Source organism: Mobula hypostoma, chromosome 26 (assembly GCF_963921235.1).
Source record: "Mobula hypostoma chromosome 26, sMobHyp1.1, whole genome shotgun sequence".
Classification (NCBI taxonomy): domain Eukaryota; kingdom Metazoa; phylum Chordata; class Chondrichthyes; order Myliobatiformes; family Myliobatidae; genus Mobula; species Mobula hypostoma.
The window spans coordinates 40608752-40626024 of NC_086122.1; the positions used below are offsets into that span (position 1 = coordinate 40608752).

A 17273-nucleotide genomic window follows, 5' to 3' on the forward strand; every position below is an offset into this window, starting at 1 on the left:
TTGCTGGTGAACGCAGCAGGCCAGGCAGCATCTCTAGGAAGAGGTGCAGTCGACGTTTCAGGCCGAGACCCTTTGTCAGGCAAGTATTGAATCTTATTGTTGATGTTTATGAAACTTGAGCACAAAGCTCTGCGTTACCTTTGTCGCACACCAGCACTCATCATTATTAAACAATACCGTCACACAATCGCATTCCACATCACCTTCATCAAACAACACCGTCACACACTAGCATTCTACATCACCTATGTTAAACAATGTCACACACTAAATTGGATGCCAAGTTTCCCCTAGCTGGACTTTAGAGACAAGTTGATCTTGCTCCCGCGGAGGGATCAGAAGGAGTGGACTGATTTGGAAGGTTTAATGAGTCCTTCAATGCGAGGTGAGCATTCTGAATTATTATCGGCCCTTATCTCCCTGGCAAATAAATGGCGGTGCCCAGGTGGAAAGTCCCAGTTATCGTAGGCTCAGAATGTTCTCGGGGATAACGCCCACCCCCAACAGGGAAGAGGAGTATGAGACTTGGGTGCAGCAGACTTCTCAGATGCTGGATGAGTGGTATTGCAATGATGATGTGAAAAATCAGCAACTGGTAGAGAGTCTGAGTGGTCCTTCGGCTGCTGACATAGTGAGATCCATAAGGACACAAATCCCTTTGGCTACTTCCGCAGGCTACATGCAAGCGCTAGAAAATGTATTTGGCGCGGTGGGAAGCCCAATAGGGATTCAGAACATGTTTTAGGACCAGAGAGACAAAACTTCCACCTACATTTTTTGGCTATAGAGACAGCTGAGTTGCTTGTGGCGTTGGGGGGGGGGTGGGGGTGCCATTCCAACTGCTGAGGTGAATCAGTTAAGAATGGACCAAGTGGTGGAAAGGTGCACAATCACAGGATGTGATCACTTGGGGTCACTGAACGTCTTGTAAGATGCGCCCCCTCCCTTGTTGGTCAAGCTGATCAGAGAAGTAAGAGAGGAGGAGAATGTGACGGAGGCGTGGGTGACCTCCGTCGGCAGGGTACAGTCCTCAGTGGTAGCCCCCGTTGCTGAATTGACCCCTGATAGCCCACCTCCAGAAGTGGTAAAGGAGCTTATTGCAGAGTTTAGAACTGAGATGCCCTGGTTGTCATCGGCAGGTGCGGCCACCCCGCATGACAAAACCAAAAGGGGGTTGGAACCCCTGAGGGGATGGATTAAGCAGAGGGCTGCAAGTGAACGGGGTCCTGGGAGAAGGGGAGTGATCAGTATTGTCTGCTATAACCGTGGGGAAGAGGGACACTTCAGGCCAGGAAAGCCTTCGGAAAGTGAGCCTCCGGGTACATAAGTGGAGAGAGATGTTGAGAAACTTAGAAGAGACCCAGTGAGGGTCTCTGCATAGGCATGTTTCCATTGAGGCAGGGAAAGGATGGTAGGGTAAAAGAACCATGATGTACAAAGAATGTAGAAAATCTAGTTAAGAAGAAAACCTTATAAAAGGTTCAAAAAACTAGGTACTGTTAGAGTTCTAGAAAATTAGAAGTGTCAGGAAGTAGCTCAAGAATGAAAATAGGAGAGCTAGAAGGGGCCATGAGAAGGCCTTGGCAAGCAGGATTAAGGAAAACCCCAAAGCATTCTATAAGTATGTTGAGAGCAAAAGGAAGAGCCGTGTGAGAATAGGACCAATCAGGTGCAATAGTGGAAACGTGCATGGAGCCAGAGGAGGTACCGGAGGTACTTAATGAATACTTTGACTCAGTATTCACCAGTGAAAAAAGGACCTTGGCAATTGTGGAGATGATTTACAGCAGACTGAAATGCTTCAGTGCACGGACATTAAGAAAGAGGACGTGCTGGAGCTGTTGAAAGGCATTAAGTTAAATAATTCACCGGGACCGGACGAGATATACCCCAGGCTACTGTGGGAAGCGAGAGAGATTGCTAAGACTCTGGCGACAATCTTTGCACCATTGATAGGGGCAGGAGAAGTATCAGAGGATTAGAAAGCTGCAAATGTCGATCCCTTGTTCAAGAAACAGAGTAGAGATAACCCAGGAAATTATAGACCAGTGTGTCTTACTTCAATCATGGGCAAGTTATTGGAGAAGATCCTGAGAGGTAGGATTTATGAGCATTTGGAAAGACATAATCTGATTAGGGATAGTCAGGGCACAACCCTGACTATCAAGGGCAGGTCGTGCCTTTCGCACCTAATTGAATTCTTTGAGAATGTAACAAAACACATTGATGAAGATAGAGCAGTGGATGTAGTGTATAATGATTTCAGTAAGGTATTTGATAAGGTTCCCCATGCAAGGCTCATTCAGAAAGTAATGAGGCATGGGATCCAAGGAGACCTTGCTTTATGGATCCAAAATTGGCTTGCCCACAGAAGGTGGTTGTAGATAGTTCGTATTCTGTATGGAAGATAATGACCAGTGGTGTTTTGAAGGAATCTATTCTGGGATCCCCTCCTCTTTGTGATTTTTATAAATTACCTGGATGAGGAAGTAGAAGGGTGGGTTAATAAGTTTGCTGATGACACAAAAGTTGGGGTTGTTGTGGACAGTCTGAAGGATTGTCAGAGGTTACAGCGGGACGTTGATACGATGCAGAACTGGGTTGAGAAGGAGCAGATAGAGTTCAACCCAGATAAGTGTAAAGTAACACACATCAAAGTTGCTGGTGAACGCAGCAGGCCAGGCAGCATCTGTAGGAAGAGGTGCAGTCGACGTTTCAGGCCGAGACCCTTCGTCAGGACTAACTGAAGGAAGAGTGGGTAAGGGATTTGAAAGTTGGAGGGGGAGGGGGAGATCCAAAATGATAGAAGAAGACAGGACGGGGAGGGATAGAGCCAAGAGCTGGACAGGTGATAGGCAAAAGGTCTCCTCTTGGCCAGCTCTTGGCTCTATCCCTCCCCCTCCTATCTTCTCCTATCATTTTGGATCTCCCCCTCCCCCTCCAACTTTCAAATCCCTTACTCACTCTTCCTTCAGTTAGTCCTGACGAAGGGTCTCGGCCTGAAACGTCGACTGCACCTCTTCCTACAGATGCTGCCTGGCCTGCTGCGTTCACCAGCAACTTTGATGTGTGTTGCTTGAATTTCCAGCATCTGCAGAATTCCTGTTGTAAGTGTAAAGTAGTTCATTTGGGTAGGTCAAATGTGAAGACAGAATGTAATATTAATGGTAAGACTCTTGGCAGTGTGGAGGATCAGCAAGATCTTGGGGTCCATGTCCAAAGGACACTCAAAGCTGCTGCGCGGGTTGACAGTGTTAAGAAAGTGTATGGTGTGATGGCCTTTATCAATCATGGGATTGAGCTCAAGAGCCATGAAGTAATGTTAAAGCAGGTACAAGGAGGATGTCAGGGGTAAGTTTTTGTTTTTACATAGAGAGTGGTGGATGTGTGGATTGTACTGCCAGCCACAGTGGAAGAGGCGGATACAACAGGGTCTTTTAAGAGACTCTTAGGTAGGTACACGGAGCTTAGAAAAATAGAGGGTGCTGCCATAGGGAAATGCTAGGCATTTTCTAGAGTAGGTTACATGGATGGCACAACATCGTGGGCCAGAGGGCCTGTAATGTGCTATAGATTTCTATGATTCTAGGATTTAGTGAGAGAACGCCCTGACGTCTCAGGGCGAACACGTTCCAAGCCATATATGAAGGAACACCCAAAAGCAAAAAATCGTATTCCTGAAAGAATAATGGGGCCAAGCTCCAGTGTATCGCTACGGATCGAGGGTATTAATGCCAGAGCCATACCTGAGACAGACTCTCAGGTTACTCTGCTCTACCATTCATTTTACAACTGGTATTTGACGCGTTTACCATTTATGCTACTCAGTGCGCTAGAGATCTGGGGTCTTAGTATGGATGACTACCCAAGTGATGTTACTTGCTAGTTTTCGGAGGCAGATGTGGGAGTAGCTGAGGTCCTTGATACAGTAGAATTGGTTTGTCCTGACCCGGTCAAAAAGGGCAAAGCTTCAATTCTTGTGGGGGCAAATACTCCTATTGTGAGGAGGCTGGCAGGAGCCTTCAAGAAGGTTGGAGAGAGCCTTCTGAAAACACTGTCCACTCACCGTTTTCCAAGCTGCTTTTGAGGAAGTGCGTGGCCGCATGATGAGCATAAATGAGGGACTGTGTGGTATATCCAGTCCAAACTAGTCACGCTATGGCCTGGGAAAGTAGCTAGAATGACGGGAAACTCCAAATTTCCCGGAATGCCTGATGCCAAGGTGCTCTTGGTGGATGCTCTAGAAGACCACAAACAGGAGTCATGCGTACCTGCTGGGGTACTGGTGAGGCCCGAACTGCAGAAGCCCTTGGTTATACAGGTGAACAGGATGACAGTGATTGTCAGGAAGACCTCAGAGAGAGAGGTCACCCTCAGGCGGGTGACTGCAAAGTCTGATGTCCCTGTGAGACAAGCCAGGGAGAAACTCTCTCCGAAAAGGGAAAGTTGACTGCCGACTCATTCAACTTTGGGGACTTCCTGGTACGTGAAGGTCAGAAGAAGAGGCTGATAGAGGAGATGTTGAAACTAGAAGATGCCTTTTCTACTGACAAATTTGATGTAGGTTGTTCCAAGAACACTCACCACACCACCCAAGTGACAGAGAACACCCTGTTCAGAGAAAGTCACAGCGACTGGCACCTGCAGAAGTGGAGGACATTCAGCAGTATCTACAAAAGCTGAAAGAAGCTGGGATCATCACTGAGTCCAGAAACCCCTATGTGTCTCCAATAGTGGTGGCCAGGAAGGAAAATGGGAAGGTATGGATGTGTGTGACCTATCGGACTCTGAACAGGTGCACAGCCCCTGACCAGTATATGGTCCCAAGAATCAAGGACACACTGGCCTGACTGGGTGGTGCGAAGTGATTCGGTGTGCCGGATTTGAGGAGTGGGTATTATCAGATACCCATGAGTGAGGCTGACAAAGAGAAGGTGGCATTCATATGTCCACTGGGACGCTTCCAGTTTGAAAGGATGCCCCAGGGCATATCGGGAGCACCGGCAACTTTCCAGTGTGTTGTGAAGAAAACTGTGGGGGATATGAACTCGCTTAAGGTGTTGGTGTACCTGGATGATCTCGGTGTTCGGGCCACCTTGGAGGAACATGATGCGAGGCTACTGAAGGTGCTGGGCTGCCTGAAAGCTGAAGGGTTAAAACTTTTCCTGGACAAGTGCCAGTTCTGCAAAACGTCTGTCAACTATGTTGGGCACATAGTCTCACAGTATGGAGTAGCTAAGGATACAAGATAGAGGTGATGACCACATGGCCAAAGCCTCAGACTGTGAGCACCCTGCACTCATTCTTTGGATTCTGTGGGTACTACTGGAGGTTCGTGAAGGACTACAATGAAGTGAGTCACCCTTTAAATCAGTTTCTGTGCGGTTACCCTCCTTTGGGGAAGAAAGGGAGGAGGACGAAAGGAGAGGATGGTAAAGATTATCTCAGCCCTTCAGACCCTCTTGGAGCAAAATAGTATGCGAAATGTGAAGAGGCCTTTTAGTTGCTGAAGGAGCTGCTGCGTTGGCTTTTGCAGACCCCGGTTGCTGTATGTACTGCATACAGATGCCAGCAGAGAGGGCTTAAGGGTGTTCTATATCAGGATCAGGGCACAGGGTTAAGACCTGTCGTGTTTGTCAGTTGGAATCTGTCACCCTCTTAAGCAAAGCTACCCCACACACAAGTAGGTGTTCCTGGCATTGAAATGGGCTGTGGTGGATAAGCTAAGTGACTATCTATATGGTGTCAAGTTCGAGGTGAGGACGGACAACAACCTATTAAATTATATCCTGACCACAGCAAAATTAGATGCCACAGGCCATCAATGGTTAGCAGCGTTGTCTTCCTATAATTTCTGCCTGAAGTACTGGCCAGGGAGTCAGAACATTGATGCAGATGCATTGTCCCGACTTGCACATGAAGGGCTGGACAGGGACAGAGAGTGGGAAAGCGTTCCTGCCCCTAGAATCAAAGCAATGTGTCAGTTTTCCATCACAGGGAAGGCAGAGGACAGGCAAGAGCAGAATCGAGCGTTTGATCATTTGGGAGTTTCTGCTGGTGCTCGTCCACAAGCTTACTGCAACCTGATTGTTCTGAAGACAAAGCAGTTGCCCGAATTGAGTTCCGGGAAAGTGTCCACTGCTCAGCGAGATCATGCTTGCACAGGTATCGTTTGGTCAGCAGTTGTGAAAGGGAAGATGGCCCAAGCGGACAAGATTAAACACTCTACAATGTCTCTACTACTGAGAGAATGGCCCAGAATGGAGTTAAGGAACCAGATTCTATACCAGGTCACGTCACCTCCAGACAAGCCTAGGCATGTGTTGAAAACATTTCATGAAGACTCAGGTCATTTGGGGTTTAACAAGACCTATGGATTGGTCAGAGATTGGTTCTACTGGCCCCGAATGAAGTCTGAGGTAGAGGAGTACTGTAATCGTGCATTCAATGCATTTGGAGGAAGACGGTGCCTGTGAGGGCTGATCCTTTATCCCATTTGCAGAGTGCGGGGCCACTTGATCTGATGTGTATGGATTTCCTCTCCACAGAGTCAGATTCCAGCAACACTGCAAATGTCTTGGTTATTACTGATCACTACATCAGATATGCTCAAGCCTTCCTTACAAAGGATCAGAGGGTGCCCCCTGTGGCCAAAGTGTTATGGGAAAAGTATTTCGTTCATTATGGCCTTCCCAGATGGATGCATAGCAATCAAAGAAGGGATTTTGAGAGTAGGCTCATACATGAGTTACTGAATGTGCTTGGAGTTGAGAAGCCCAGGACTATGCCTCATCATCTGCAGGGTAATCCCCAACTAGACATTGCCCGACATGCTCAGAACCCTGGATATCATCATTAAGAACAATGGAGTCAGCATATTGGGCATCTGATCCACCACTACAACTCTACACAGAATAAAACTACAGGATATTCGCTATATTATTGGATGTTTGGGCATTGACCTCTGTTTTGGGACTAGTGGGGAATATTTGCTACAGAAGACTAAACTTAACTATGTGTCTGACATGAGGAGGGGATTACAAAAGGCTTATGAACTAACAGAGGCCTCTGCTACCAGGCAGAATCAAGGAAATAAGAGGAGATATGATCAAAAGATTAGGTTCTCCCAAATGATGCCTGGAGACAGTTCACATAAAGAATTTGGGGCTACCTGGGAAGCATAAGTTGGCTGACCACTGGGTGGCTACACCTTGCGTAGTGGAGATTCAAATGCCAAACTTGTCAGTTTTCTGGGAATGGACCTGTCAGGATTCTCCACTGGAACCACCTTCTACCTCTAGGACAAGAGGTATGTGTTGACCCAGAGCCTGACATGGACCCTACACCTAAAACAGGACTCTGCAGCAATGTGAGAGAACAGAAGGACAAGCAGTGGGGAGGCCTGGAAGGGATTTAACCATTGAATGATGTACAAACTCATTCTTAAGGCCAGTGATATTGTGGGGATGGAACTGGACTCTCTGACGGTGGTGTCTGAAAAGAGGATGCTGTCCAAGTTGCATGCCATCTTGGACAATGTCTCCCATTCACTACATAATGTACTGTTTGGGCACAAGAGTACTTTCAGCCAGAAACTCATTCCACCGAGATGCAACACTGAGCGTCATAGGAAGTCATTCCAGCCTGTGGCCATCAAACTTTACAACTCCTCCCTTGGACGGTCAGACGCCCTGAGCCAATAGGCTGGTCCTGGACATTTCCTGGCATAATTTACATATTATTATTTAATTTTTTAATGGTTTTATATTGCTATATTTATACTCTATTCTTGGTTGGTGCAACCGTAACGAAACCCAGTTTCTCTCGGGATCAATAAAGTATGACTGACTATGACTATGAACTCAGAGAATGAGGAAATGGGGGTGTGGTATATGCAAACTCCCCAATAATTGATGAAGTGATACCCAAACCTCCCCACGCTAATGCAGATGAAACGGGGAGGATTAGTAATGGCGGGTAGGCTTGAAGCTAGACAATGAAGGGAGACTGGGCTCTAAAGTAACTGGGAATGGAGCTGAGCTCAGCCAAGTTACAGGGGAACCTTAGTTGCTGGAAGGCATAAGGAATGGACAGGGGGAAGCCTCTCCACATAGACAGGAAAGATCCCAAGGAGTATCTGAAACTGAAGAAGTAGATGATAGAATCAAGAGGTCTCAAGAGTCAGGACACCCCCAAATAGGCTAACCTATGTCGCACTGGGGGAACAGAGTGTTATGCCCATCTCCCTAGTGAGATATGTCACTACCATTTACAAATGGATTGGAAGTTCTGACATCACAAAATTCCTTTCAAAACTGTGTTATTTTGGTGGGGGGGGGAGTGTAATGCCCTAGTAACGGTTTTACTGCTAATGTTGTATGGTATGTTATGTAATGGTCTTTCTATAGAAGCAGTATTTCGGTTACTGTTAAAGATAAGGGATGCTTAGGAATGTGGGTCATCCAATCAGGAGAGTGGAATGGGCAGAAGGTTCTAGAGAAGGCTGGGGGAGCAGCAGTGACTGACACTGGAGTGGGACTTTGTCTTTGTTCAGTGGGAGATGAAGAGAAGACGCTGGAGAGAACCGGTCGTAGGATTCGATCCGGTGGGAAAACGTGATTCGATGGAGCCAAGGCGCGGAGGTCTATTAGGATTGGCAAAGATGGCTTTTGCAAAATGTGAGCTTCCACCCGTGCACATTTGACTGTTTACTTGTAATGGGCCCTTTTTGTTTTTTTTCTTTACTAACTCTTCAGTTAACATTCATAAATATACTTTATAATTGTATGCATGCATTGACCAACCTGTTATTTTATTGCAGGGCAGTAAATCACACAGCATTCACACAAACCAGGGTTTGAGTGGGTGTGACATCCCAATCTCATGGATTTGGCAGGACCAAAGTCATAAATACTCTAGACATACAAAGTCAGAGAAAAGTTGGTTTTCTAAGTGCAGAGGCCAGTGGCTATTAGAGGGGTTAAGAATCCACTTCCCACTTCTAGAGATGCCCAGTAAAAAGGATGTAAACCTCAGGATCGCCCAGCTCGTGTTCGTCTAGGGGATTACAGCCTTTGGCCCTGCCAAACTAAGAAATCACGTTTGTGTGGATGCTGTGTAATGTACCGCCCAACCCACAACGCAAAATATCAGACAGTACACCATATGCAATTAAATGACTGAACTTTATAAATCTCAATCTGAATATAGGGTTAGTAATGACAATAAAAAAAAGGGCCCAGTTCGTTGGAGCTCACTCAGTCGTCATTCTGCCACCACCATCGACCTTCAGACCCTCGGACCCCAGTCCACTCCGTCCGGTGGTCTACCAGCTCTCTCCACACGCTTCTTCCCTCTTCATCTCTCCTCAACAAAGACCGTGAAAAACTTCCTTCCAGATTCACAAGACAGAGCAATGATTGGCAATCTCTGATTGGCTAACATGCATACCACAGTCCTGTTATCACCAGCCATAACCCAAACACTGCTGCTACAGAGAAACTGTTCCCTCAGCAGTGAACAATACAGAGAAGCCATTACACTAGCCTTATCAGTGAAACATTACAGCGCGTTACAAGGGGTTTCACAACCATTGAGTACATCTATATGAAATGCTGTCGCAGGGAAGCAGCACCCAGCTTCCCTCAGGATCAATAAAGTATGACTATGACTATGAGTATGACTATCATCATCATCAGGGATTTCCACAACCCAGGACATGCTGTCATCTTGCTGGTGCCATCAAGAAGGTGGTACAGGTCTCACACTACCAGGTTCAGGTACAGTTGCTACTCCTCAACCATCAGGCTCTTGAACCAAAGGGGATAACTTCACTTGCCCCATCATTGAAATGTTCCACAATCAATGGATTCATTTTCAAGTACTCTTCATCTCAAGTTCTCACTATTTATTGCTTTTTTTCCCTTCTTTTTGTATTTATATAGTTTGTTGTCTTCTGCACTCTATTTGAATGTCATTGTTGGGCACTCTTTCATTGATCTATAGATTTACTGAGTATGCCTGCAAGAAAATAAATCTCAGGGATTTGTGGCGACATATATGTACTTTGATAATAAAATTCATTCTAAACTTTGAACAATATAAACACATGCCAGTATTTCTATATTTATGTCCCTATTCAACCCCTAACTTTATATTTTAATTCTTTACAGTTGTTGAACATTGTTTTTTGTTACATATAGTGCCAACATACCAAGACAAACATACATAAATGTATATGGCAAATAAAATTGACCCTTAAAAGATTGCTAGAACGAATGAGGTTGGATCAATGCTACTAGCTGATTAGTGGGACCAGAAAGGGATGGGAATGGGAATGAAAATACTACAGAAAGGGAAAAGAAATTGAGGTGGTTGACGAGTATGTGTGGGAGGAGGACATGGAGGTGTGGGGAGGGGGTTGCGGGTTAAGATTTAGGCAGCAGTCATTTCCAGAGGATGCTTGTCCTTTAATTTTTTCCCCATTCCTGACTTGCCTGTTCTTCGTGTTCTCCACCTCTCCGCCCTAACACTAACACACACACACACTCCCCTCCCACCTAGATTTCTTCCGCTGTTGCTCACTGCTCCCATCCCCCTCCACCCACCTAGTTTCACCTGCCTATCATCCCCTCTCCACATGGTTCCACCTATCAACCACCAGCCTCTGTCCAACACCCATCACACAGCAGTACAGAAACATAGAAAACATACAGCACAATATAGGCCCTTCAGCTCACAAAGCTGTGCCGAACATGTCCCTGCCTTACGAGAGGTGATTGATAAGTTCGTGGCCTAAGGTAGAAGGAGTCAATTTTAGAAAAAGTAGCACATTTATTTTTCAACATAGTCCCCTCCTTCCTTTACACACTTAGTCCAGCGGTCGTGGAGCACACGGGTCCCTTCTTTGTAGAAATCGGTGTGTTGGACCTCCAGAAGTGGTCCACAGCAGGGGTGATTGCTAAGTTCGTGGCCTAAGGTAGAAGGAGATGAGTTATTAACTTCAAACTTTCTGCGTTTTCACTCAAAGAGTTGAACTGCACGTGCATGTAACGAGAGCTGTATAACTGTCTCCTTCTACCTTAGGCCACAAACTTATCAATCACCCCTGCTGTGGACCACCTGGAGGTCCAAGACACTCTCATTACATGCACGTGCAGTTCAACTCTCTGAGTGATAATGCAGAAAGGTTAGTAACTCATCTCCTTCTACCTTAGGCCACAAACTTATCATTCACCCCTGCTGTGGACCACTTCTACAAAGGAGGGATCCGTATGCTCCATGACCGCTGGACTAAGTGTGTACATGTAGGAGGGGACTTTGTTGAAAAATAGGTGTACTAGATTTTCTGAAATTGACTCCTTCTACCTTCGGCCACGAACTTATCAATCAACCCTTGAAGAACTACCTAGGCTTTACACATACCCTCTATTTTCCTAAGCTCTATGCAGCCGTCCAGGAGTCTCTTAAAAGACCCTATCGTTCCCACCTCCACCGCTGCCACCAGTAGCCCATTCCACGCACTCACCACTCTCTGCATAAAAAACTTACCCCTGCCATCTCTTCTGTACCTACTTCCAAGCACCTTAAAACTATGCCCTCTCATGCTAGCCATTTTAGCCCTGCGGAAAAGTCTCTGACTATCCAAACGATAATGCCTCTCATTATCTTGTACACTATAGACTATTGTTATTCAAAAGAAGCATTAGAGGAGCTCAGCAGGTTAGGTAGTCATGCTCCTAATGTAGCCTCTTTTACATCGGTGTGACCAGATGCAAATTGGGAGACTATTTCAGAGAGGAACTTCACTGTCTGCTGAGCCAGCCAGGATCTCCCTGTTCCAATTCACATTTCAACACTGACTTGACTGTCCACTGCCATATTATGGCTAAATGAAATCTTGAGGTACAATATCACACGAGGTATAGTTAGTAAGTTAGCTGATCTTGATCGGCTGAGTAACTGAGCTGAGAAATGGTGGATGGAGTTTATTTTGGATAAGTGCATTTTGAAAAACCCAATGAAGGCAAGACTTTCACAGTGAATGGCAGGGCCCTGGGGAGTGTTGTAGAACAGAGGAACCTTGGAGTACAAGTAAATAATTCACTGAAAGTGAAGTCACAGAGTGGTGAAGAAAGCTTTTTCCACACAAGCCTTTATAAATCAGGGCACTAAGTATAACAGTTGGGAGGTGACTGTGCCATTATAAAGGACACAGGTGAGGTCACACTTGTGTTCAGTTTCAGCTATCCTGCTATAAGAAAGATGTTATTAAACTGGAAAGAGTGCAGAAAATATCTACAAGGATATTGCCAAGATTTGAGCTTCTGCATTCTCGGGAGAGGCTTGGACTTTATTCCTTACACCATAGGAAACTGACAAGTGATCTTGAGAAGTATAAATTCACTTGGGGCATAGATAGTATGAATGTACTCCTTTTTTTACCTCCCCCCCAAGAGTTGAGGAATCAAGAACTAGAGAGCGCAGGTTTAAGTGAGAAGGGAAAGTTTAATTTGAGCTTAAGGGGAAACATTATTTTCACACAAAGGATGACACTCCAGTAGTGAGGATAAGAATAAGATAATTTGGTAGATAAATGTGCGGCTGAGGAATTGGTGCAAGGGTCAAGGTTTCAGATTTCTAGATCATTGAGATCTATTCTGGAGAAAACCATAAGATATAGGAGCAGAAGTAGGCCATTCAGCTTATCGAGTCTGCTCCGCCATTCAATCATGGGCTGATCCAATTCTTCCAGTCATCCCCACTCCCTTGCCTTCTCCCCATACCCTTTAATGCCCTGGTTAATCAAGAACCTATCTATCTCTGCCTAAATGCACCCAATGACGGCCTTCACAGCCACACGTGGCAACAAATTCCACAGATTTACCACCCTCTGACTAAAGTAATTTTTCCACATCTCTGTTCTAAATGGACATCTTCAATCCTGAAGTCGTGCCCTCTTGTCCTGAACACCCCTACCGTGGGAAATAACTTTGCCATATCTAATCTGTTCAGACGTTTTAACATTTGGAATGTTTCTGTGAGATCCCCCCTCATTCTACTGAACTCCAGGGAATGCAGCCTAAGAGCTGCCAGACGTTCCCCATTCCCATTCTGATATGTCCATCCATGGCCTCCTCTACTGTCAAGATGAAGCCACACTCAGGTTGGAGGAACAACACCTTATATTCCGTCTGGGTAGCCTCCAACCTGATGGCATGAACATTGATTTCTCTAATTTCCATTAATGTCCCTCCTCCCCTTCTAACCCCATCCCTTATTTATTTATTTTTTTCCCCTTCCTTTCTCTGTCTTTTTTCTCCCTGTCCCTCTTACTATATCTTCCTCTGGTGCTCCCCTCGCCCTTTCTTTCTCCCTAGGCCTCCCGTCCCATGATCCTCTCCCTTCTCCAGCCTTGTATCCCTTTTGCCAATCAACTTTCCATCTCTTAGTTCCATCCCTCCCCCTCCTGTCTTCTCCTATCATTTCGGATCTCCCCCTCCCACTTTCAAATCTCTTACTATCTCTTCTATCAGTTAGTCCTGCCGAAGGGTCTCAGCCCGAAACATCGACTGTACCTCTTCCTGTAGATGCTGCCTGGACTGCTGCGTTCCACCAGCATTTTGTGTGTGTTCCCCATATGGTAACTCTTTCACTCCTGGAATCATTCTTGTGAATCTTCTCTGAACCCTCTCCAATGTCAGTATATCCTTTCCAAAATAAGGAACCCAAAACTGCCCACAATATTCCCAAGTGTGGTGTCACAAGTACCTTATAGAGCCTGAACATCACATTGCTGCTCTTATATTCTATACCTCTAGAAATGAATGCCAACATTGCCTTTGCCGTCTTCACCACTGACTCAACCTGGAGGTTAATCTTCAGGGCATACTGCACAAGGACTCCCAAGTCCCTGTGCATTTGTGCATTTTGAATTCTCTCCCCATTTAAATAATAGTCTCCATGACCATACACTTTCCAACATTGTATTTCAACATGGCTTGTACAAAAATGATGGGTTATTTGTCCCAATGGGGACAAATATCCTTGCAGGCAGGTTTGCTAGAGCTGCTAGAGAGGGTTTAAACTAATTTGACAGGGAGATGGAAACCAGAATAATAGGGCTGAGGATGCAGCAATTGGTATACAAGTAGATGTCATGTGTAGTGAGACCATCAGGAAGGACAGGCAGACAGTGGGGCAAAATTTAGTGGGTTGAGTCGAAGTGTGACATGGGGCAAAATCAAAAATCAAAAGATGTAGAATCCTTGTGGGTAAAGTTAAAAAATTGCAACTGTAAAAAAAACCCTGACGGGATTTATATACTGGCCTCCTAACACTGCCCCACTCCACTTACACCTCCTTTATTTTTATTGACTCAAGCAGTGACTCACTCCCAACAAGAGCTGTAGTTTTCAAATGGTTCCTAATCTGCAAGATGTCACTATCTTGCTTGCTACTTCAAATAGGTTTCTGTCACCTGCACGTTTTTTTAAAATAGCTTGGTTAAATAATTAAAATCAGCACAAATATTGATTTTATTTTAAAATTGTAATTTTAGTATGATGGATCAATGTATCAAATTTTATGTTTGTTGGGCTGTCCTTACTGTGCAGTTCTGGTCAACACACTTAAGGAAGGATCTAATTAAGTTAGAGAGGATGCAGAAATGATTCACAAGGAAGTTGCCTGGATTGGAGAGCTTGAGTTACCAGGAGAAATTGGAAAAGCTTGGGCTGAGTGTTGACATGACAAAATTATAAGAATAAGGCCAAGGAAGTGACTATGAATGTCAAGAATGGGAAGTAGAAACAACATACACCAGTCTTCATTGAGGGGTCAGTGGAGGAAAAGCTGAGCAACTTTAAGTTTCTGAAGTTACATCTGTGACAATCTACCCTGAGCCCAACAATCTGATGCAATAATGAAGAAGACATCAGCAGCTCTGCTTTGTTAGGAATTTGAGATGTAGTATGTCACCATGGATACTTACAAATTTCTATAGATACATGATAGAGAGTATCCTGACTGATATGGACCCTCAGTGCACACAATCTTAAGAGGGTGCAGAGGGTTGTGAACTTAACATTGTCAAGGATATCTTCAATAGGCCATGCCTCAAGGAGGCATCCATTATTAAGGAGCCTCAGCATCTGAGATATGCCCTCTTCACATTGCCACAATCAGGGAGAAGCTACTGAAGAGCAACACTCAATGATTTAGGAACAGCTTCATCTGCTTCACTATCAGATTTCTGAACAGTCCATAAACACTACCTCATTATCCCTTTTTTGTGTTATTTATATATGTCTTTTGATTTTACTGCTGCTGCTAACAACAAATTTCACATCATATATCAGTAATAATAAATCTGATTTTGATTCTAAATAGGCATAGATAAGTTGATAGTCAGTGTCTAGTTCCCATAGTATGTCCAAAGCTAAAGGCACAGGCTTAAAGTGATGGAAAATAAGAAGGGAAGTAGTTTAGAGGCAAAAGTTTTTCAGACTAAGAGTAGTTGATCATCATTAATCAGACCATAAGACATAGGAACAGAATTAGGCCATCTGCCCCATCGAGTCTGCTCTGCCATTCAATCATGGCTGATCCTTTTGATTTTATTTCCTCCTCAACCCCAGTCCCAGCCTTCTCCCTGTAACCTTTGATGCCATATCCAATCAAGAACCTATCAATCTCTGCCTTAAATACACCCAACGACCTGGCTTCCACAGCTGCATGTCGCAACAAATTCCACAAATTCACCACCCTTTGGCGAAAGAAATTTTTCCCGCATCTGTTTCGAAAGGGTGCCCCTCTATCCTGAGGCTGAGCCTTCTTGTCCTAGACTCTCCCACCATGGTGTAATGACGTGGTGGTGGAGGAGGCAGGAACAGTAACAACATTTAAGAGGCATCTTGACAGATACTTCAATGAACAGAGCATAGAGGGATTTGGAATTAGTGGAGACAAGTGGGACTAGCACAGATAGACATGAGGGTCAGCACAGATGTGGTGGGCTGAAAGGTCTGTTCAATGCTGTACAACTCCTTGAATTAACACATTTACCATATACTCCTTGACTTACCATTTACAGACTGACATATCCATAAGCAACACAAAAGGCTACAGCTGCTAGAATCTGGAGCCAAAGCACAAAACATTGGAGCAACTCAGCAGGTCAACCAACATCAGTGAAGGTAATAGTCTGGTCACCGTTTCAGGTTGACATCCTCAACTGAAACGTCAACTACCTCTTGCAGCCTGGCCTGTTGAGTTCATCCAGTAGTTTGTTCCTTATTTTCCATTGATTAAAATCTGTGACAGGGCAAGGCGAAACATTTTTCAAAACATCAGGGCACAAGTAACTTCAGGTCAGTAACTCAACTAAAAAGTTAGGGATATCGAGGTGAAAAAAATGAGATTGGGTGAGCTGCACTAGGAATAACACTGGTAACATGACAATGAGATGCATTCACTCCATCTACACTCGAGTACGAATGAAAAGTAGCATTCCTTGAAAAGGCCAAAACTCCCAATAAAGGAAAAATAGTCACCTGTCTAATGCAACACTTAACGACATCATGATCTGAGCATGAAGAAAATTGCAAGCTCATACTCATCCAACTAAAACGCTGCGGCACCACAAGTGTTCTCCATAAAAAGAAACACTGAAACTATTTACAAGGAATTCAAACAAAATTTCTTCGATCAGGAAGTGAAAGTTTCAACAAAGCTGCAGTGTATGATGCAGGTTCCCGATTCCTGCGGAAAACTGACGATTAAAATGAAAATAGAAGATGAATACTGGGTTAAGATTGTGTGGATTGTGATCTGGGGTCAGAAAATGGCGAAAGGACCTTTAAACAGATGGGTTCGTAGTTTGGGGTTGGCTGGGGAGAGGAGGGGAAAGAGAAAGGCCCAGCAGGTTTGGATGAGAGAAATAGGGAGTGAGAGGGAAAGAGGCAGGCCCGGGGTTGAGGGACAAGGAGGTACATCGATCCCAGCCCACAGCCTTTAGCCCCTTCCCCCTTTATTATAAACAGATTCCTTGAGCTTTCCCGGGATTACGGTACTCACACAGCTGGCCAGAGAGCAGATACCCAGACAAGCTCCCATTGTCGGCGACTTCCGGATTCTAGATGTTGACACAGAAAGATTCCTTCAACTCCTCTCTTCCGTTCAGTGCTTTCCGTCAATTTCCGGCCACTCTTTCCTTACCTTCGGCACTTTCCGCCAAACGCCGACCGTGTCTCCTTACCTTCGGCACTTTCCGC

The 17273-nt window shown here is 45.1% G+C and overlaps 1 protein-coding gene across 2 annotated transcripts in view; it reads right to left on the minus strand.

The window, feature by feature from the left end:
* The window catches only part of LOC134338184 (serine incorporator 1-like), a 66126-nt gene extending 48858 nt beyond the window's left edge, over positions 1-17268 (minus strand). Inside the window, exon 1 of one of the 2 annotated variants that reach the window (XM_063033817.1) lies at positions 17077-17268. In XM_063033817.1, coding sequence (XP_062889887.1) covers positions 17077-17115 — 39 coding nt within the window. In that variant the 5' untranslated portion in view covers positions 17116-17268. Of the gene's footprint in view, positions 1-9257; positions 9387-17076 lie in introns of those variants that run through there. The other variant, XM_063033818.1, reaches the window with a different exon arrangement.
* Positions 17269-17273: the final 5 nt, after the last annotated feature.